The 22500-nt window shown below is 44.4% G+C and overlaps 1 protein-coding gene across 12 annotated transcripts in view; it reads left to right on the forward strand.

The window, feature by feature from the left end:
• The window catches only part of LOC115230307 (E3 ubiquitin-protein ligase MIB2), a 49722-nt gene that overhangs the window by 12324 nt on the left and 14898 nt on the right, over positions 1 to 22500 (forward strand). For all 12 annotated transcript variants that reach the window (XM_036499611.1, XM_036499607.1, XM_036499608.1 and 9 more), the window contains exons 5-6: positions 19877 to 20086; positions 21722 to 21897. In XM_036499611.1, the coding sequence (XP_036355504.1) occupies positions 19877 to 20086; positions 21722 to 21897 (386 nt within the window). The remainder of the gene's footprint in view (positions 1 to 19876; positions 20087 to 21721; positions 21898 to 22500) is intronic.

Raw genomic sequence — 22500 nt, forward strand, 5'->3', positions numbered from 1 at the left:
TCAGGCGATCCATTTGCTGTCAACACCCGTTAAAAGGAGGGCTGGGCATGCCGTGGTTGATGATGCGCAGACACGCGCTGAGACTGCGACATCTCTGGCTCTATGTAGACGACGGTGAACAGGTGTGGTCGCCGTTTGTGAGGCACGCTTTCCCGCAGCTCGTCTCCATGACCGAACTGCAGTCGTGGATCAAAAAGAGGCCGAGGAAGGGCGAATGGCACCGCGAGTGTCGCGTTGCTCTCAAGCAACTCTGCCGTCCTGGGTCGACCTTAAGTGACTTCAACACAACCAAAGCATTCTATAGGGGTTTAGTGGAGGGGAGGTACGACGACGAGCTCGGGGCGAACCTGGACGTCGACGAGGAGTACCTGACCCGCCTGTTCGGGACGACTTTCGGGCCAGGGCCCATGGACAACTTCCAGAGATCCCTGGCCTGGCAGTGCTACCGAGAAGCGCTACCCGTTCGGGATAAGCTCTACAGACACGGCTCGAGAAACACGGGGCCGACCTGCCCGAGATGCGGTCAGAGCGACGAAACCGTTCTGCACGCACTCGTTCAGTGTCCAACAATTTCCGACCTGTGGGCTTATGTCGAACAACTGCTGTCACGTGTGGGACGAGTCGGTTTATCAGCTGAGTCTATCGTCAATATTGTCACGCCTCCTTCCTTCAAACGGGAAGGAAGAGCTATTTTCATCATCCTTGTGGCTATGGCGAAAGAATGTATCTGGTGGACGCGTCTGAAAGGATTGGAGACAAACACTTTCCTCTCTGGTCAATCTCTCATCAACTTCTTCAAGTACCACTTGAAAAGGAAAGTGAGAGTAGAGAGGCAAGTTTTGTCTAGCGAATGTTTTAAAAAAAGATGGGTGAATGTAGCAAGAATGGCACGTATGAATGACGAAGCCACCTTGAGCATAGTCCTATGAACCCAGAAATCGAAAACAGAGAGTTGCTTATTTGCAAAAAAAAAAAAAAAAAAAAATAGAAATATAAAATGTGACTTCATTGACCGAGGTTACCGTGGTCTTTTCCGCAGGCTTTTCTTTCCACGGGTAAACCTCACCTGTCCTCCCCTTTACACTTCATATTGACATTTCTGTGATAACGATCCCTATTGATCATTTTTTTTTCCTCTCCCCCCCCCCCTTTTTTTTTTTTTTTTTTTAACCCCCCTTATTTTTGTCCTCTTTCTCTCCTTTTACGATCCCTTTTGATCGAACCTCCCCCTTCCTTTTTTTTTTTTTTTTTTTTTTTTTTTTTTTTTTTTAATACCTTCAAAAGAAAAGCTCTACCTTGTAATTTGTTCTATCTGTGTGCAGCCCTGTGTGGCTAATAAAGAAACATATCTATCTATCTATCTATCTATCTATCTATCTATCTATCTCTGACTGACGGATGTGATGTCGTTTCGGCTCCGAAGGTAATCATTTATTTTGACTATTTAAAAGTGTATATTGACAAACATTTTTTGCTTAAAAGTTGTACAACAACATCCACTGTAAACCTTTGATAAATATCAACACAAAATTTTGCCCCTTGTGGGCAAAATTTAAAAGAAAAAAATTCTCATAGCCTTCGTGGTTTCATTTAGCCATTTTATTTCCAAAATGGCCACTGGCCACCACGAGGCTGAGTTGCAAGTGAAGCGTGACGCAGAAACAGAAAAACAGGATGCTCTGTTAGCATACCCGAATCTGACAACTCCACCACCACCAACAGCAACAAATACAAAACAAAGGTCGCAAGGCCAAGCACCGTCAACACCATCAGTGAGTCCACCACCACCACCACACCATGGCAGAATCTGCTACTAAAACTGCTATCCCTACTAAAGATATCGCCACCAATAACAACATCACCATCACCGCCACCAAACCGTGCTGTCAATGCTACTAATACTACCAACACCACCGCCGTCACCAAGAACGACAATAACAACAACAACAACGACGACAACAACAATTCCCTTCAACCACTGCTCACTCCATCACCAACAAGTGAAAAAATAACGACGACAAGCAAACGAAATGTCGAATTTTGCCCTAGTGCAGGACTAAGTACGCAGGCAATTTTCCACCCCTTCCTACTTGCACGATCGAACCTAACACACCAATTTTACAAACTGCAGCCAACAACAACATCACCACAAGCAACAAACAAAACAAAACAACAAAAATTTCGCTGAGGCGATTAAAAAAAAAAACAACATATACTTTACGGCTCAACAATTACAGGACACGAACATCAAAATAACAGAATCAGAAGGTATCGTAAAAATTAACATACCAGAAGATATTTTGGAAAATGAAAAAGACGAACAATCATTTATAAAATAGTTAACAAAAAAACAAAATCCCAGAGAAGGCCAACACAGGCAAAATAGAGAAGTGCTTGAAACCCATCTGGGATCACAAAGAATATGTAACCTGGTGGAACAAATTTGCCCACATACAAGTCGTTTTCTACACCGAAGAGTTAGCTAGACATTTCTCAACGCTAACTCTTCACTCAGATGAACTCCAACTTACACCAAGCTATCGGGGACAGAAAGTGACTAAGATCACTCTAAACAATGTCCCCAAAATAGCCAATAGTCTATGGCTTGTAAAGGCTTTATGCGTAAAAATGGCGAATTATACTATTTTGGAAACCACAGTCACAGAGCATAAAAACTGGGTGGGAAAAAAAATAGAATTTCTTCTACTATACATCATGAAGATATAAAAAAAATACCCACCCAGATATGTGTATCAGACGACCACAAGTTATATGTGGTCGTCGATGGCAGAAGACCACGTTGCTACATATGCGGCAGTGAGCAACATCTCAAAAAAGACTGCAAATCTGCCGCAAGAAAACAACAGCAACAACAACAGCAGCCGGAAACAAAACAAATAAACAAGGTTTACTACCCACACCACTTTTTGCAGGAACAAACCTCACCAAACAAACAACCACACCACTGCAGCACCAAGAACAGAAGCAGCATCACCAACAACAACAACCAAGAATATACCAACTCCCAAACCAAGACATCTGCCAAAAAGACACCCAGCATAAATGAAGAAACAATTACAACTCCAAATCCCCACAAAATTGAGACCCTAAACAACACAACAATACCCACAATCACTCAAACACAAAATACCCAAACCCCACATCCAAAACCGCATACACCACAACCAAACGCTCACCAACCAACAAACCAACAACAAAACAACACAGTCGACAATAGACCCCAATACTTTCCCTCTTCCAGACTCCGATTCGTCTGATCTGTCATTAGACGAAGAAGACACGGAAGATTGGCAAATAGCCACAGGGGGAAGAAGAAAAAGGGGAAAAAAAAGAAAAGAAAAAATAACAAACAAAGCGGGAAGATACACCACTCCCGAAACAAAAACATCCACAGAAAACACACACATCAACACAAACACACCATCATCAAACCCCCCAAAAATGTTGACAGCCATAAACACAAACAACCACGACCTAATGGAACACATTAGGTCAAACACTAACATTACTGAAAACGACATAAAAACAAGTAACCACCCACACACAACACCACCACCACAACACATTAAAATAATACACGTGACACAGAACACATACAGCACCCTGAAATCTCTTTACCCTGATGCAGTAGGGAGATTTCAAAAGTACTCATCAAAAAACTGTACAAAAGCCTCATAGAAGAAGACCGTGAGGTGAAAGACAAAGAACTTTCGAAAAACAAGTAACCTTTTCTCTCTCCTTTTCCTTTTTTGCACTTTTATCGGAACATGCTCAGAATAGGTAGTATAAATGTACGTGGCTTGGGTCGCCTTGGAAACAAGGCTACCTGTTAAATGACATCAAGTCACTAAATCTGAATATCATAGCCATCAGTGAGACCAGACTCCACAGCTTGCGGGCACTCCAGCACATTTTCGGTACACATTTCAACATTTATTTTTCTCCGTGTCTACCGAGAATGGGCGGAGGTGGCACCGCGGTGCTTATCCGGAAGAGTCTGGATCTCAAAGTAAGAGCAAATTTCCTAGACCCGGAGGGTAGGCTGGTCGTTTTGGATGTCGATGGCAGCAATGAGTGTGCTTTTCGACTGATAGCAGTTTATGCTCCGTCCTTAACAGGCCGACCAGATTTCTTTCGACGTCTAGAGTCTTTCATGGGAACGTCTCGTCCTTTACTTTTAGTGGGGGATTGGAATGCCACCTGGACACGCATCTAGACTACGTGGGCAGAGATAGCAATAGAAGGGGATGCAAATGCCTCAAAGACCTGCTCAGACGTTTCCAACTGTCTGACAGGTACCGACTGGACCACCCGAATGTGCCAATGTGGACATGGAGTAACCGCATCGGGTCGTCCAGATCATACTTAGACAGAGTATTCTGTAGGACAATAGATAAAAATAGTGTAGGTTGTCCACAATTTCATATAGTCAGTTACACAGATCACAAGTTTGTGACTTGTACACTTGACTTAGATAAGACACATAGGCAGGGTCCTGGTTACTGGAAACTGAACGCGTCCTTTACAGCACGACAGGTTTACAGGGACCGGATCAGCACATTAGTTAAGAGAGCTTTGACGGGTACCATCATCAACAACAGATGGTGGTATGCCCTAAAAAAAGCGATTAAAGCAGAATCAGTCAGATACAGTAGAGCCCTAGCATTAGACCGAATAGAGTAGAGGGAGAATTAGTTAAGGTTTTAGAAGAGGCACTTAGAACTGGCATCGCGTCCAACGTACTGGCGGCGAGATTGGCCCTCGACCAACACCTCAACGCCAAACACGAGGGATGCGTTGTCAGAGCTAGGATGCGTGCTCTGAGGAACGAAGGAGTTGGAGCCGCCCAAGAGGCCCGAGTGGTGGAGACGCAACGAGGCAACAGAGCCACCATCAAGTCTCTTATAGATGAACAGGGGCGCGAATTGCTCGAGCCTAAAAGGATGTGTGGGGTTTTTCAACAACACTTCACCCAACTGTTTGGGACAAGTGGTGAGTCAGAAAGCAGAGTGGACTTTAGTGCCTACCTGCATGCCTTGCCACGACTCTCAGCAAGGGAGGTGGAGTCTTGTGAAAAGCCTATCACAGCTGCGGACGTACAGGATGCGATGGTAGGCTGCGCGAGAGACAAGTCACCAGGCTTGGATGGTCTGCCCTACGAATTTTATTTTCATATGCCAGACTTGTTTGGAGGCGTCTTGGCAGCTGTCTACTGCAACTGGCAGCAGAACGGGAGTATTCCTGCTTTTGTAAGCGAGGAGCAGTGGCACTGATCAAGAAAGACCCAAACAAGGGGGACGTCATAGATAATTTCAGGCCCATCACTCTGCTCAACGCAGATTTGAAAATTTTGGCCAAGGTGTTAGCCGAGAGGTTGGCGCTTGTCATCAAGAAACTAATCGACAAGGCGCAAACATGCGCCGTGCCGGGTAGAAGTATTCATGACAACCTCCATCTGATGCGCTACATCATAGACAGGGTATTAAAATCCTGGCATGGGTGGGGCGCTGATCAATTTGGATCAATCAAAAGCCTTCGATAGGGTAGACCATCACTACTTGGGGAGCTGTCCTCAAAGCGGCTGGTTTCGGTCCAGTTTTCCGCGGTTGGATCGCTGCCTTATACAGCGGCATCCGCTCAGTAGTTCGCGTAAATGGTCATCTATCCAGACCTTTTAACATCATGCGTTCGTTCGTCAGGGATCCCCCCTCATCGCTGCTGTATGTACTGACTCTTGAGCCACTACTGCGGAAACTGGCGACGCTGAGGGGCATCCCACGAGAGCTGGGATGCGGGAGGAGCGTGTCTGCATACGCGGATGACGTCACCGTCATAGTGTCGAGCTACAAGCACATCGAGCTGGTCGGCGAGACACTGAAAGAATACGAAGCGGTAACGGGAGCAAAAATTAACCGGGAAAAGTCAGTGGCTTGCGGCTCGGCACCTGGAGAAGCAAGCCCATGCCGTCCAACAGCGTCTCCATCGTGGGACGCTGGACGGACGGACCGGTTAAATTGCTCGGGGTCTGGTTCGGTCCGGACCTCCAAATGGAGAAGAACTGGGGCGAGATAACGACTAGGGTGGCTACTCTCACCCAGAAATGGACTGAGAGAAAGCTATCCCTAAAAGGTCGGGCGGAGGTGGCGAACGCGTACATCGCATCCGTCATCGAGTATCGTCTGACCGTCGTGTGCCTTGTCCCGACCCTACCATCACCAAACTGGAACGCATACTCTTCCGCTTCTTGTGGAAGGGAAACGTTCCGATGGTTAGGCGATCCATTTGCTGCCAACACCCGCTAAATGGAGGGCTGGGCATGCCGTGGTTGATGATGCGCAGACATGCGCTGAGACTGCGACATCTCCGGCGCTTCATAGACAACGGTGAACAGGGGTGGTCGCCTTTTGTGCGGCGCGCTTTCCCGCAGCTCGTCTCCTTGGACGAACTACAGTCATGGATCAAGCAGAGACCGAGGCTAGGCGAATGGCACCGCGAGTGTCGCGTTGCTCTCAAGCAACTCTGCCGTCCGGGATCGAACTTGTGCGACTCCATCACAACAAAGGCATTCTATAGAGGATTAGTGGAGGGGAGGTGCGACGACGAACTCGGGCAGAGTCTGGGCGTCGGCGAGGAACACCTGACCCGCCTGTTCAGGACAACTTTCGGGCCGGGACCTATGAACAATCACCAAAGATCCCTGGCCTGGCAGTGCTATCGAGAAGCATTACCTGTTCGGGATAAGCTCTACAGACACGGTTCCAGACACACTGGACCGACTTGCCCGAGATGCGGTCAGAGCGACGAAACCGTTCTGCACGCACTCGTGCAATGTCCAACCATTTCCGACCTGTGGGCTTATGCCGAACGGCTGCTGTCACGTGTGGGACGAATCCGCCTATCGGCCGAGTCTATCGTGAGAATTGCTCCGCCCCCTTCCCTCAACCGGGAAGGCAAGGCAGTTTTCATCGTACTGGTGGCCATGGTGAAAGAATGTGTGTGGTGGACTCGAGCGAAAGGATTAGAGACAAACACTTACCTCTCTGGCCAATCGCTCATCAACTTTTTCAAGTACCACTTGAAAGGAAGGTGAGAATGGAGAGGGAAGTTTTGTCTCGCGAAAGATTCAAAAAAAGATGGGTGAATGTTGCAAAGATGGTGCGTGCTAGTAACGAAACCATTTTGAGCATGATCCTGTAGATCGTAAAAAAGAAAGAAAGAGAGCATTTTTGACCTCATGTGTTTATTTCCTCCCTGACTGGGGTTCCCGTGGTCTTTTCTGTAGGCTTTTCTTCTCACGGATGAACCCAATCTTGTTATATCAATGTTTACACCATTATTTCTGTGATACACGATTTTCCTTTTTTTCCTTTTTTTTTCCTCCTCTCGATCCCTTTTGATCGCAACCTTACATTTTTTTATTTTTTTCCACCCCCTCGAAAAGAAAAAGCTCTGCATTTGTATTTGTCCCCTCTGTATTCAGCCCTGTGTGGCTAATAAAAGAAAGTTATCTATCTATCTATCTATCTATCTATCTATCTATCTATCTATCTATCTATCTATCTATCTACTATCTATCATCTATCTATCTATCTATCTATTATCTATCTATCTATCTATCTATCTATCTATCTATCTATCTATCTATCTATTATCTATCTATCTATCTATCTATCTATCTATCTATCTATTATCTATCTATCTATCTATCTATCTATCTATCTATCTATCTATCTATCTATCTATCTATCTATCTATCTATCTATCTATCTATCTATCTATCTATCTATCTATATCTATCTATCTATCTATCTATCTATCTATCTATCTATCTATCTATCTATCTATCTATCTATCTATCTATCTATCTATCTATCTATCTATCTATCTATCTATCTATCTATCTATCTATCTATCTGACGGCAGCAATGGGTGCGCTTTTCGGCTCGTATCAGTTTACGCACCGCCCTTAACAGGTCGGGCGGATTTCTTTCAACGTCTAGAAGTTTTCTTGGGAACGTCTCGTCCTTTACTCTTAGTGGGGGATTGGAATGCTACCTTGGACACGCATGTAGACTACGTGGGTAGAGATAGGAATAGACGGGGATGCAAATGCCTCAGAGACCTGCTCAGACGCTTTCAACTGTCTGACAGGTTTCGACTAGACCACCCGAATGCGCCAACGTGGACATGGAGCAACCGCATCGGGTCGTCGAGATCGTATCTAGATAGGATACTGTGTAGGACAGTAGATAGAGATAGCATAGGATGTCCACAATTCCACATAGTCAGCTACACGGATCACAAACTTGTGACATGTACGCTAGACTTAGGTAAGACACTTAGGCAGGGTCCCGGATACTGGAAACTAAACGCGTCTTTCCCATCGAGACAAGTTTTCAGAGACCGGATTAGCACACTAGTAAAGAGGGCTTTGACGGGAGCCATCATCAACAACAAATGGTGGTTTGCCCTCAAGAGAGCAGTAAAAGCAGAAGCGATTAGGTACAGCAAAGCACTAGCCATAGATAGAAATAGAGTAGAGGGTGAGCTAGTTAAGAAGCTAGAAGAGGCAATTAGAAGCGGCATCGCATCCGACGTTTTTGGCGGCGAGGTTGGCCCTCGACCAACACTTCAACGCCAAACACGAAGGATGTGCTGTCAGAGCTAGGATGCGTGCTCTAAGGAACGAAGGTGTTGGAGCCGCGAGAGAGGCCCGGGTGGCAGAGGCGCAACAGGGCAACAAAGCCACCATTCGGTCACTGGTAGATGAACAGGGGCGCGAATTGCTCGAGCCAAGTAAAATGTGTGAGGCCTTTCAGCAGCATTTTGCCCGACTGTTCGGAACGAGTGGAGGGCAAGAACGTAGGGTGGACTTCAGTGCCTACCTACATAGCCTACCACGACTCTCGACAAGAAAGGCAGGGTGCTGCGAAGGTGCCATCACGGCGGCGGAAGTGCGGGAAGCGATGGCAGAATGCTCGAGGGACAAATCACCGGTTTGGATGGTCTACCCTACGAGCTTTACAATTGTATGCCAGACTTGTTTGGAGATCTCTTGGCGGCGGTGTACTGCAACTGGCAGCAAAACGGGAGCATTCCTGGTTTTGTGAGCCGAGGAGCCGTAACACTGCTGAAGAAAGATCTAAACAAGGGAAATGTAATAGATAACTTTAGGCCCATCACTCTGCTTAGCTATGAATTGCAGACTTGAAAATTTTGGCCAAGGTGCTAGCCAGAGGTTGGCGCTTGTCATGGAGAAACTGGTCGACAAGGCGCAAACATGCGCCGTGCCAGGCCGGACCATCCATGACAACCTCCATCTGATGCGCTACATCATAGACAGGGTAGTTAACGAACCTGGCATGGGTGGGGCCCTGATCAACTTGGATCAATCAAAAGCCTTTGATAGGGTAGACCATCGATACTTGGAGGCAGTCCTGAGAGCGGCTGGTTTCGGTCCCGTCTTCCGCGGCTGGATAGCTGCCTTGTACAGAGGCATCCGTTCGGTAATTCGCGTAAATGGACATCTATCGAGACCTTTCGACATTGCACGTTCGGTCCGTCAGGGATGCCCCCTCTCAGCGCTTCTATACGTATTGACTCTTGAGCCACTACTGCGGAAGCTGGCGACTCTAAGGGGCATCCCGCGAGAATTGAGATGCGGGACGAGCGTGTCTGCATACGCGGACGACGTCACCGTCATAGTGTCTAGCCACGAGCACATCGAGCTGGTCGGCGAGACACTGAAAAACTACGAAGCGGTGACAGGAGCGAAAATCAACCGGGAAAAGTCAGTGGGCTTGCGACTAGGCACCTGGAGAAGCAAGCCCATGCCGTCCACCAGCGCCTCCGTCGTGGGACGCTGGACCGACGCCCGGTTGAGTTGCTCGGGGTCTGGTTTGGTCCGGACCTCCAAGTGGAGAAGAACTGGAACGAGATAACGAGTAGGGTGGTCACTCTCGCCCGGCAATGGGCCGAGAGGAAACTGTCCCTAAAAGGTCGAGCGGAGGTGGCGAACACGTACATCGCGTCCGTCATCTACTACCGCCTGACCGTCGTACCTTGTCCCGACCCTACCATCACCAAACAACGCATCCTCTTTCGCTTCTTGTGGAAAGGATGCGTCCCGATGGTCAGGCGATCCATTTGCTGTCAACACCCGTTAAAAGGAGGGCTGGGCATGCCGTGGTTGATGATGCGCAGACACGCGCTGAGACTGCGACATCTCTGGCTCTATGTAGACGACGGTGAACAGGTGTGGTCGCCGTTTGTGAGGCACGCTTTCCCGCTTCCCGCGCTCGTCCATGACCGAACTGCAGTCGTGGATTAAAAAGAGGCCGAGAAGGGCGAATGGCACCGCGAGTGTCGCGTTGCTCTCAAGCAACTCTGCCGTCCTGGGTCGACCTTAAGTGACTTCAACACAACCAAAGCATTCTATAGGGGTTTAGTGGAGGGAGGTACGACGACGAGCTCGGGGCGAACCTGGACGTCGACGAGGAGCACCTGACCCGCCTGTTCGGGACGACTTTCGGGCCAGGGCCCATGGACAACTTCCAGAGATCCCTGGCCTGGCAGTGCTACCGAGAAGCGCTACCCGTTCGGGATAAGCTCTACAGACACGGCTCGAGAAACACGGGGCCGACCTGCCCGAGATGCGGTCAGAGCGACGAAACCGTTCTGCACGCACTCGTTCAGTGTCCAACAATTTCCGACCTGTGGGCTTATGTCGAACAACTGCTGTCACGTGTGGGACGAGTCGGTTATCAGCTGAGTCTATCGTCAAAATTGTCACGCCTCCTCCTTCAAACGGGAAGGAAGAGCTATTTTCATCATCCTTGTGGCTATGGCGAAAGAATGTATCTGGTGGACGCGTCTGAAAGGATTGGAGACAAACACTTTCCTCTCTGGTCAATCTCTCATCAACTTCTTCAAGTACCACTTGAAAAGGAAAGTGAGAGTAGAGAGGCAAGTTTTGTCTAGCGAATGTTTAAAAAAAGATGGGTGAATGTAGCAAGAATGGCACGTATGAATGACGAAGCCACCTTGAGCATAGTCCTATGAACCCAGAAATCGAAAACAGAGAGTTGCTTATTTGCAAAAAAAAAAAAAAAAAAAAAAAAAAGAAATATAAATGTGACTTCATTGACCGAGGTTACCGTGGTCTTTTCCGCAGGCTTTTCTTTCCACGGGTAAACCTCACCTGTCCTCCCCTTTACACTTCATATTGACATTTCTGTGATAACGATCCCTATTGATCATTTTTTTTTCCTCCCCCCCCCTTTTTTTTTTTTTTTTTTTTTTTTACCCCCCCTTATTTTTGTCCTCTTTCTCTCCTTTTACGATCCCTTTTGATCGAACCTCCCCCTTCCTTTTTTTTTTTTTTTTTTTTTTTTTTTTACCTTCAAAAGAAAAGCTCTACCTTGTAATTTGTTCTATCTGTGTGCAGCCCTGTGTGGCTAATAAAGAAACAAACATATCTATCTATCTATCTATCTATCTATCTATCTATCTATCTATCTATCTATCTATCTATCTATCTATCTTCATCTATCTATCTATCTATCTATCTATCTATCTATCGACGGATGTGATGTCGTTTCAGCTCCGAAGGTAATCATTTATTTTGACTATTTATAGGCCAATTTTTGTGTAGGTTTTTGCAAATAAGGTGTGTAAGGCAATCAACTTTCATTTGCGTGCTTTTCCAAGGGAGGAATTCGCCCCTAGGGGCAGTTTCGACCCCATTTCATTTCTATTATTTTCTTCTCGACATTAGAAAATGTCTAGAAATTTTATTGTTGAACGCTGGTCGCGTTCTTTTTTGGAACAACATTTTCCTAGTCTGGAAACGACAGAGAAAAAAAAGAACGTTCGCACGGAAAATGCCAACGTGAAATTCGGTGAAAGGAACGCTGCAACCACGTGCGTTAACAGCCCTGTCACCACCGCCACCACCACCACTAACAACAGCAACCACGAGACAACAACTGCTACCACCACCACCTCCACCACCACCACCCCCTACCACGACCAACATAAATGATAAAATAAAACTGAAACGAAAACTATTGACAAAAACAACAGCAACAACAAGAACAACAATAAAAATGAACTATCTAATAGTGAAGATGCCAATACAAAAAAGTCAACAACAGTAAATTTCGCAGATATTCTTCGCCAGAAAAAGGAGATTGTTACATTCACAAATGAAGAGCTCATAGAAACAAGAGCTCTCTTTACAACCCGTGGACAAGATTTAGTCCTGCATACACCTCAACATATAAAACAAGAAATAGAAAATAAGACAATTGTATATAAAATTATTAGAAAAAACAATAAACCAAATGAACAGATTACAAAAACTGATGTGGAGAAATGTTTAAAAAACATAATGAAAGAAAAAGAGTATATAAACTGGGGTCCCCAGTTTAACACAGTAGTGGTCCGCTTCCCTAACCAGGAAGTGGCAAAAGCTCACTCTACTGAGTCTCTGGGAAATGATGAAATCATCATGGTCCCTTATTATAAAAACCAGAGGGTGAGTAGAATTACTATCAGAATGTACCCCCCGATATGCCGAACAAATGGATAACAGGGGCAATCTGTTACCACTTGAAAAAGATCAATATTCTAGAAACAGCCGTGTACCTAAACGACAATTGGGGTGGAAAAACAGTAGTTTGACCATCCAGATTGAGGGGGCCTCTATCGAGAGCCTACCCGACAAGATATACTTGGAGAATGGGCAATGCCTATATGTTATGGCAGAAGGCAAAAAGCCTAGATGCTACAAATGTGGCAGCCCCGAACATTTGATTGCCAAGTGCGATCTGGTACAGAAAAAACAAGAAAGAACATTCAGAAAACAAATAAAATCCCTTTGTTGCCAACACCAACACCAACACACTCAATTATGGAACAACGCCAAGAAAAACAACAAACCCCAACAACATCACCAAAAAACAGTACCAACACAATCACCGTTGACGTCACAACCAATTAAACTTGTTGAATCTTCAAAAAATCGACCCACACCCACACCCAGGACGACAATTAAAAAGACAGAAAACACTGACGAGAAGACAAATGCTACCCCTAACACCACAACAACACAAACACCGCACAAAACATCAACAATTTATACAAGCATACATAGTGATCCTGTTCTTTTCCTCTACCCCATACTGATACCTCGGACGACGAAAGTTCGACGGAATGGCAAATAGCCACAGGGGGTAAAAGAAAAAGATCCAAAAAATCCACCAAACAAGGAATTAAAGCAGGGAGATATCTAACTCAGGACAACATTCCCCTAGACAATCAAAAAAGTAATGAACCCGTAAAACCACACACACACTAACTGCAATAGACACAGACAATAAAGAATTAATGGACTACATCAAATCTAACATGGTCGTCTGTGAAGATGATTTTAAGACAAACAATCATCCGCACACCACACCACCGACACACAGAATTTTACACATAACACAAGCACAACACCACATACTGAAAACATTATTTCCGAATGCGGTAGGCGGGTATCAACGATACCTGTCGAAAAAACTATACAAACACCTCATCAAAAACGATACAAAATGAAACTTTTAAAATGAGTAAGTGACCTCACTTCTTGCCTCTTGTCTCTTCTAATATAGTGTGTAAAACACAATTTTCGTAATTGTCAAGTATGCTTAAATTAGGTTGTGTGAATGCGCGTGGCTTGGCGTCGGCTTGGAAGCAAGGTTACCTTCTAAACGACATCAAGTCACTGGACGTGGATATAGTAGCTATCAGCGAAACCAGACTCAGTAAGCCGCGGGCCCTCGAGTCCATGTTTGGCAATCAATTTGACATTTATTTTTCTCCCTGTCTGCCGAACATGGGTGGTGGAGGTACTGCGGTGCTTTTTCGAAAGAGTCTAAAGGTAAAAGTAAGAGCAATATTCCTAGACCCGGAGGGTAGGCTGGTTGTCTTGGACGTGGATGGCAGAAATGGTGTGTGCATTCCGTCTGATGGCAGTTTATGCACCGTCCTTAACGGGTCGGGCGGATTTCTTCAGACGTCTAGAGGTTTTCCTGGGTACGTCTAGACCTTTACTGTTAGTAGGGGATTGGAACGCTACCTTGGACACGCATCTAGATTATGTGGGAAGGGATAGGAATAGAAGGGGGTGTAAGTGCCTCAAAGACCTGCTCAGACGTTTCCATTTGTCTGACAGGTTCCGACTCGACCATCCGAACGTGCCAACGTGGACTTGGACAAACCGCGTCGGATCGTCGAGATCTTATCTAGATAGAATTCTATGCAGGACAGCGGATAGGGATAGTGTAGGATGTCCACAATTTAAAATAGTCAGCTACACAGATCACAAATTTGTTACGTGTACGCTCGACTTAGATAAAACACATAGGCAGGGTCCCGGTTACTGGAAACTGAACACGTCGCTGTTAGCGCGACAGGTTTACAGGAACCGGATTAGCGAGTTAATTAAGAGAGCGCTGACGGGAGCGGTCGTTAACAACCGCTGGTGGTACGCCCTGAAAATGGCAATAAAAGCGGAATCAATTAGGTTTAGCAAGGAATTAGTGATAGAACGAAATAGAGTAGAGGGAGACTTAGTTAAGAAACTAGAAGAGGCACTTACCACTGGCAGCGCAACCAACGTGCTAGCTGCGAGGATGGCCCTCGACCAACACCTCAACGCCAAGCACGAAGGTTGCGTCGTCAGAGCTAAAATGCGTGCCTTAAGGAACGAAGGGATTGAAGCTGCGCGAGAGGCCCGGGTAGCGGAGGCGCAGCGTGGCAACAGATCAACCATTCGGTCTCTAATAGATCAACAGGGATGCAGTTTACTCGAACCCGAAAGGATGTGTGAGGCCTTTCAACAGCACTTTGCTCGACTGTTTGGTGCGAGTGGTGGGTCGGAACGAGGGATGGATTTCAGTGCCTACCTGACCGACCTGCCGCGGCTCTCGGCAAGAGAGGCGGAGTGTTGTGAAAGTCCCATCACAGCCTCTGACGTGTGGGATGCGATGGCGGGCTGCGCGAGGGATAAGTCGCCTGGATTGGATGGTTTACCCTACGAGCTGTATTGTCGAATGCCAGACTTGTTTGGCGAACTCTTGGCATCAGTCTACTGCAACTGGCAACAAAACGGGAGAATCCCCGGTTTCGTGAGCCGAGGTGCAGTGACGTTGCTGAAGAAAGACTCAAACAAGGGGAATTTTATAGATAATTTCAGGCCCATCACTCTGCTCAACGCAGATTTGAAAATTTTGGCCAAAGCAATAGCCGAGAGGTTGGCGCTTGTCATTGGTAAACTGGTCGACAGGGCGCAAACATGCGCCGTGCCGGGCAGAACCATACATGACAACCTCCATCTGATGCGCTACATTGTGGACAGGGTAGTTAAGGATCCTGGCATGGGTGGGGCGCTGATAAATTTGGATCAGTCTAAAGCCTTCGATAGGGTCGACCATCGGTACTTGGCGGCCGTCCTCAGGGCGGCTGGCTTCGGTCCCGTCTTCCGCGGTTGGATCGCTGCCTTGTATAGCGGCATCCGATCGGTGATTCGGGTAAACGGTCACCTGTCTAAACCGTTTGACATCACGCGTTCGGTCCGTCAGGGGTGTCCCCTGTCGGCGCTTCTGTATGTATTGACTCTCGAGCCGCTACTGCGGAAGCTGGCGACACTGAGGGGCATCCCACGGGAACTGGGTTGCGGGACGAGGGTGTCGGCATATGCGGACGATGTCACCGTCATAGTGTCGAGCTACCAGCACATCCAGCTGGTCGGCGAGACACTAAGAAAATATGAAACGGTGACGGGAGCAAAGATTAACCCGGAAAAGTCAGTGGGTTTGCTACTCGGCACCTGGAGAAGCAAGCCCATGCCGTCCGACTGCGGCTCAGTAGTGGGACGCTGGACGGACGGACCGGTTAAATTGCTCGGGGTCTGGTTCAGTCCGGACCTCCAAATGGATAAGAACTGGGACGAGATCACGAGTAGAGTGGTCGCTCTCAGCCAAACATGGGCCGAGAGAAAGCTTTCTCTAAAAGGCCGGGCGGAGGTGGCGAACGCGTACATCGCATCCGTCATCGATTACCGCCTGACCGTCGTACCTTGTCCCGACGCCACCATCACCAAACTGGAACGCATACTCTTCCGCTTCCTGTGGAAGGGTGGCGTTCCGATGGTGAGGAAGTCCATTTGCTGTCAACATCCGTTGAATGGAGGACTGGGCATGCCGTGGTTGATGATGCGCAGGCATGCGCTGAGACTGCGACATCTCTGGAAATTCATCGACGACGGTGAACAGGTGTGGGCGCCGTTTGTGAGGCGCGACTTCCCGCAGCTCGTCTCACTGACCGAACTGCAAACGTGGATCAAAAAGAGACCGAAACTGGGCGATTGGCACCGAGAGTGTCGCCAAGCTCTACAGCAGCTCTGCCGACCGGGGTCAAACTTGTGCAACTTCCAAACGACTAAAGCGTTCTATAGAGGACTAGTGGAGGGGAGGTCCGACGACACACTCGGGGCAAACCTGGGCGTCGACGAGGAATTCCTAACCCGCCTGTTCAGGACGACGTTCGGGCCGGGGCCTTTGGATAACTTCCAGAAATCCCTGGCTTGGCAGTGCTATCGAGACGCACTACCTGTTCGAGAGAAGAGCTACAGACACGGTTCGAAAACCATCACCGGACCGACCTGCCCGAGATGCGGTCAGAGCGACGAAACCGTTCTGCACGCACTCGTGCAGTGTCCAGATATTTCAGAGCTGTGGTCCTTCGTCGAACAGCTGTTGTCACGTGTAGGTCAGGCTCGCCTATCGGCCGAGTCTATTGTGAATATTGTTCCACCACCTTCCTTTAAACGGGAAGGGAAAACGGTTTTCGTTACGCTGATGGCTATGGCGAAAGAATGTGTGTGGTGGACGCGTTTGAAAGGACTGCAAACAAACACCTTCCTCTCTGGTCAGTCTCTCGTCAACTTTTTCAAGTACCACTTGAAAAGGAGGATGAGAATAGAGAGGAAGGCTTTGTCGAACGAATGTTTTAATAAAAAGTGGGTAAAAGTGGCAAAAATGGTCAGTATGAAAGACGACACTATTTTAAGCATAAATCTGTAACCAAAAGAGACAACGAGAAGTAAGGCGACCTACTCATGTGTTCTTTTTCGAATTGCCTGAGGTGACCTTGGTCTTTTTTGTAGGTTTTTCTTTCCAAGACTACACCTAAACTGTGAACCTTAAATATATATATTGCTTTTTTATACACCACACAACCCACAGATCCCTATTGATCAAACGTTTTTTTTTTTTCTTCTTGCCCCACCCATCCCACCTCGAAAAGAAAAAATTCTACATTGTATTTCGTCCATTTTTATTCTGTGTTTAGCCCTGTGTGGCTACAATAAAAAGTTATCTATCTATCTATCTGTATGTCTGTCTGTCTGTCTAACTGTCTGTCTGTCTGTCTGTCTCTCTATATCTCTTCTTGTCTATGTATGTAAGTATGTATGTATCTATCTATCTATCTGTCTGATAAATTCTTTTACATGTCTGCATTAGTGTATAGGTTATAAATCATACAGTGCCATCGTACAATTTACAAAGTAAAACAGGTATAAATGACAAGCACCTCAGTTCATAGAATATCATGTTTACATCCATTCTTCAATGCAATATACATATACAAGAACAGAATTTTATTTTCAAAATATTAATGTATGGAAGACAATAATTTACAAAACAGTTTTTTATAGAAGAGAGAAGGAGATTTAGTAAGATATCAAAAAGGAAGCAGTAAATATACATACATGCATATACACTTATATATACACATATATATATATACTTATATATGAATGTATATAAAAAAATTGGGGTGGTTTATGGGATTACCCTGGGTTTCCCATCAATAAAGGGTTTAGCTTTGTACCGGATCGTAAGGCCCCAAAACCTGTTGGCCTAAGACCTCTTCAAAATATGGAAGGGAAAAAGCCTGGGATTTACGTTTTCTGCAAACGATCCTTTTCAGCTCCCTGGCAAGAGATTATCCCAGTGACCATGTGGTTTCTATTAAATACCTCACCATTGAAGCGTTTCTACATATTCACTGAAACCACGGGTCTCCCATAAATATGAAAGAATTTGACCTCGGATACTCCAACAATAACATCCCAACGTCATCCAACGAACTATACACCCGTATGCAGCTGGAAAAGCTATTGGACGGGATTAGGCGTATGAGGTGAAGGGCTTTTCCACCCTCCATATTTGGAAGAGGTCTTAGGCCAACAGGTTTTGGGGTCTAATGAAGCTAAATCCTTTTTGGACCGGAAACCAAGGGTAATCCCGGAAACTGGCCTTCCCCAGTTTTAAAATATATACTGCTCTGCATCTTAGAGTGTGCTTCTTCTCCGGATTTATCTTTTCTACAATCAAAACATATATATACATAGATATGTCATTATTCAGTTTATTTCCAGTTATTCTATTTTTCACTTTACGTCAACATCCGCATGACAGCTAAACTATGCACAGTTTCTCTATGTATGTATGTATGTATGTATGTATGTATGTATGTATGTATGTATGTATGTATGTATGTATGTATGTATGTGTGTGTGTGTGTGTATGTATGTATGTATGTATGTATGTATGTATGTCTGCATGTATGTATGTATGTATGTATGTATGAATGTATGTATGTATGTATGTATGTGTGTGTGTGTGTGTGTATGTATGTATATATGTATGTATGTATGTCTGCATGTATGTATGTATGTATGTATATATGTATGTATGTATGTATGTATGTATGTAAATGTGTGTGTGTGTGTGTATGTATGTATGTATGTATGTATGTATGAATGTATGTCTACACACACACACACACACACACACGTAGTGATATAATTGTCACTTAGTCTACATTAGAAATTTCACAGTGTTTTATTACAAATGAGGGATTGGGAAATGGAGTATTGACCCATTTTGCATCGGACCCTTCTGGGTTGGATACTGTACAATTGGATGTGTTGCATCCTCCGGTGCAGATGCATCTCATCTGGTGTCTTGTTTTACAGAGGAAACCTCACAAAATATTCTCGGTTTCGCTTGGCATGTTGTTGCCAGGAGGTTGTTGGCTATAATGCTATAATCCAAGAACCTACTGACAACAACAATATACCAAGCGACGCCGAGAACTCTCCCACCTGCAAGGAATCGATGCAAGATGGGTCAAACCAATCGTTGCGATGAATAAAGTTTCTCGTGAACTTCATTTTACATATTCCTCATTCAACATATATATTTATATATCCAACAGTAATGTATATAAATCTCTCTCTCTCTCTCTCTCACACTATATATATACATATATATATATATATATATATATATATATATTTATATTTGAGTGTGTCTCTGTGTATGTGTGTGTGCACGCGCATTAATTTCATGGTGGTGGACACTAACCACCTCAACAGTTTTATGAACCTCTTATTAATTATAGCAACATCAAAAGTATACTTTAGAAATTTAAATTCTTCTTTACTAGTCTTGATCTGTTAATCATGTGTTCACTCGTGTTTAGCTCCCCTAAAACTTACTAAAGTTAGGAAGAAAGGTAGATTAAGCTGAAACAATCTATTTAGGACATCTTTATCCTGTCTAGAACACATTCTCATAGCAACATCTAGAGGATCTTACGAAGGTTGACTTTACGGGCAAACATCAAATGTACATGATCAGTTTGATCATGTATACAGTAGAAGACAATAATGACACATTGATATCCATCCTGATTTTCATGTAAATTTTCATTTTCTATTTTTACTTCCACAAAGGGTTCTGTTCAGTTGGATATTCAAAACAATCACAAAAGGACACCATTGCTTGAAGCCGTTTCCCAGAGTCACCTCGGAATGACACACCTGTTAATAGCCCTGGGTGCAGACATAAATGCTGTTGATGGTGAAGGTAACAGCTGTTTGCACCTAGCCATGGCAACAGAAAAGTTTAATTCCGAGGGTGCACCCTTGGATTTACTAAACGAAGTAAGTTTTAAAATTGTTTGTGTATATACATGCGTGTGTGTCTGTGTGTGTGTGTCTGTGTGTGTGTGTCTGTGTGTGTGAGTGTGTGTGTATCTGTGTGATTTTGTATATTTGGGAGTCTTTGTGGGAGTGTGAAAGAGAGAGACAGGCAGACAGACAAACTGTGCTTGTCATGTATCAATTCTCCCCTATCAACCCCATCCTCCATTACCATTCCGTAGTCCAGTCTCCTCTTATGACCCGAGTGATATTATGTAACAAACAATATTCCATCTCCTTTCACTCTCAAAGATGTCGTCTCACCACGGCCGAGAGGTGACCCATCTCGGTTGTTGGCCATATAAACAGAGCCATCACAATGTGACGGAGAAGTGGCCTATTTAAAAGAGGAGATATTATTCTCAATTAACAATGATGCAAGATAGAAGAGATGTCTGAGCTTTATAGTGCTGGTGCCATGGTAAAGACATCCAGTCCATTCTATGAAGAATTCTGAGTGAAACTGCTCTCTATCCTACTTCTTGAACCCGACATGAATCCACTGACTACTTGTGGACATGTCATAACAATGTTCAATGTTAAGACGCTAGAGAATGAATACAATAAAGCATGGTCCTTAGTGAGATTTCCAGTATTTAAGTTTTGTACTTAGGCACACACACACACACACACACACACACACACATGCACACACACACAAACGCACACACTCACACAGACAAACACACAGAAGTAATGATTTTGAGTTTGAGTATATATCTTGTAAAATGCTGTTTAAAGCCCGTTTACTGTATTCGGCTATCTGATGTCAGCAACAGTATGGACTTCAATACTACTGGACTTTTTGATGTCATCTCATAAATGAAGCAGTTTTTTATAATTCTTATATTTCTCAAAATTAAGATAAACAAAGTACTTTTTTCTGTTAATCTAAAACATATTCTCCTTCATTTTCTACAATGCCCTTCCATCTATCTGGTAGACTTGCAAGTCACCTCTTCCAAAATTCACTTGTCCGTAATTAAAAATACTCCTCCATTACTCTTCTGACTTGACACTAATTCCTGCTTCCTTTACTTTACCGTCATCATTCAAAGATGCTTCTTGCTTAATTATGGAAACATTATTGATATGTTAGGTTATGTCTGTGTGGTATTGACTTTGTTATGTTATAGGTGTTTTTGTTTCTGATATAACTTATGTTCTTTCTTCTCATGTTGTGTTATATTTATATATACAATACTCTTTCTTATGGCCACATGCTCGCCTTTATCAAGCCAATTATATAGGTTGGTTCTTGTTGGTTTGTTCTTCCTATATTTGACTTTTCTATTGAATATATTGACAAGTAAATATTTACTCATTAATAAGCTTGATGTTAATCAATACAGTTTGTCCTGCTCAATGTAATGACAATATATTTAGAGAGTGTCTCAGTGTTGAAAATAAAGTAAAAACATGAAAATGGGAAATGGACTCAATTAAAGAATATGTAGGAACTCAATACTTTGCAATTGCTTTAATTGGTGGATAAACAACCTATGAGTAAATTTAGATGAACTTTTGTGTAATTAGGGGCATTTGCTTTGAATATTTGTGTAATATTGTCCTCATTTTATATTTCATCATTTGTAGTGCTGCACTTCCCTTAACCTGAAAATAGAAGAAAGGCTCTCTGGTATAGTGGTTGCGAGATATCTCGCCAGCCAGGGAGCGGACTTTCACCATAAAAACAACAAAAATAACACACCATTGGACCTCATTAAGGACCCAAATTTGAGAAAAAAATTAGAAGCATTTTTACCACCACAGTAAGTATTTCCTGGCAATGGAACAGATAAACCAGTACATTTTCTATTTTGTATATAATCATATTTATATGTTTATTTCGTTTTAATTCTACCCATACATTATACTGTCGCTAGTGTTTTTGTCAAAGGCCACACAATAAACAATATGCAGTTCTCAGGAGATCAAAGAAAGAAAATGATTTTGATTACATTCACATGATTCGTAGTGTTGACATTTATACTTCACTGTCCACCCCCAACCTACCCCTCTTTGTTCCCTATTTTAAAGATTTGTGATCAATAGGAAAATATAGATCTAAATAATGAAGTGAATGAATTCCATTTTGAGACTGTTACTTAGAAATAAGTGGAATTTATCTGTCTACCAACATCTTTTTCTCACTCTTCTAAGTCCGAATCAGTCAATATTAAGAATGATTTCATAGAAAAATAACCTACAAACACACACCAACAGCGCATATATTATATTTCTGCAAATACTGATGGAATATTGCCACATATCTTCATAGAAAAAAAACTGCCAGGAAACGTAAATAATTCAAGTAACACATATACCATTACTAGGTGTTTTAGTCGCCTTTCACTCCCGTATTTTATAAGGTT

This window comes from Octopus sinensis, unplaced genomic scaffold (assembly GCF_006345805.1).
Source record: "Octopus sinensis unplaced genomic scaffold, ASM634580v1 Contig15258, whole genome shotgun sequence".
Lineage (NCBI taxonomy): Eukaryota > Metazoa > Mollusca > Cephalopoda > Octopoda > Octopodidae > Octopus > Octopus sinensis.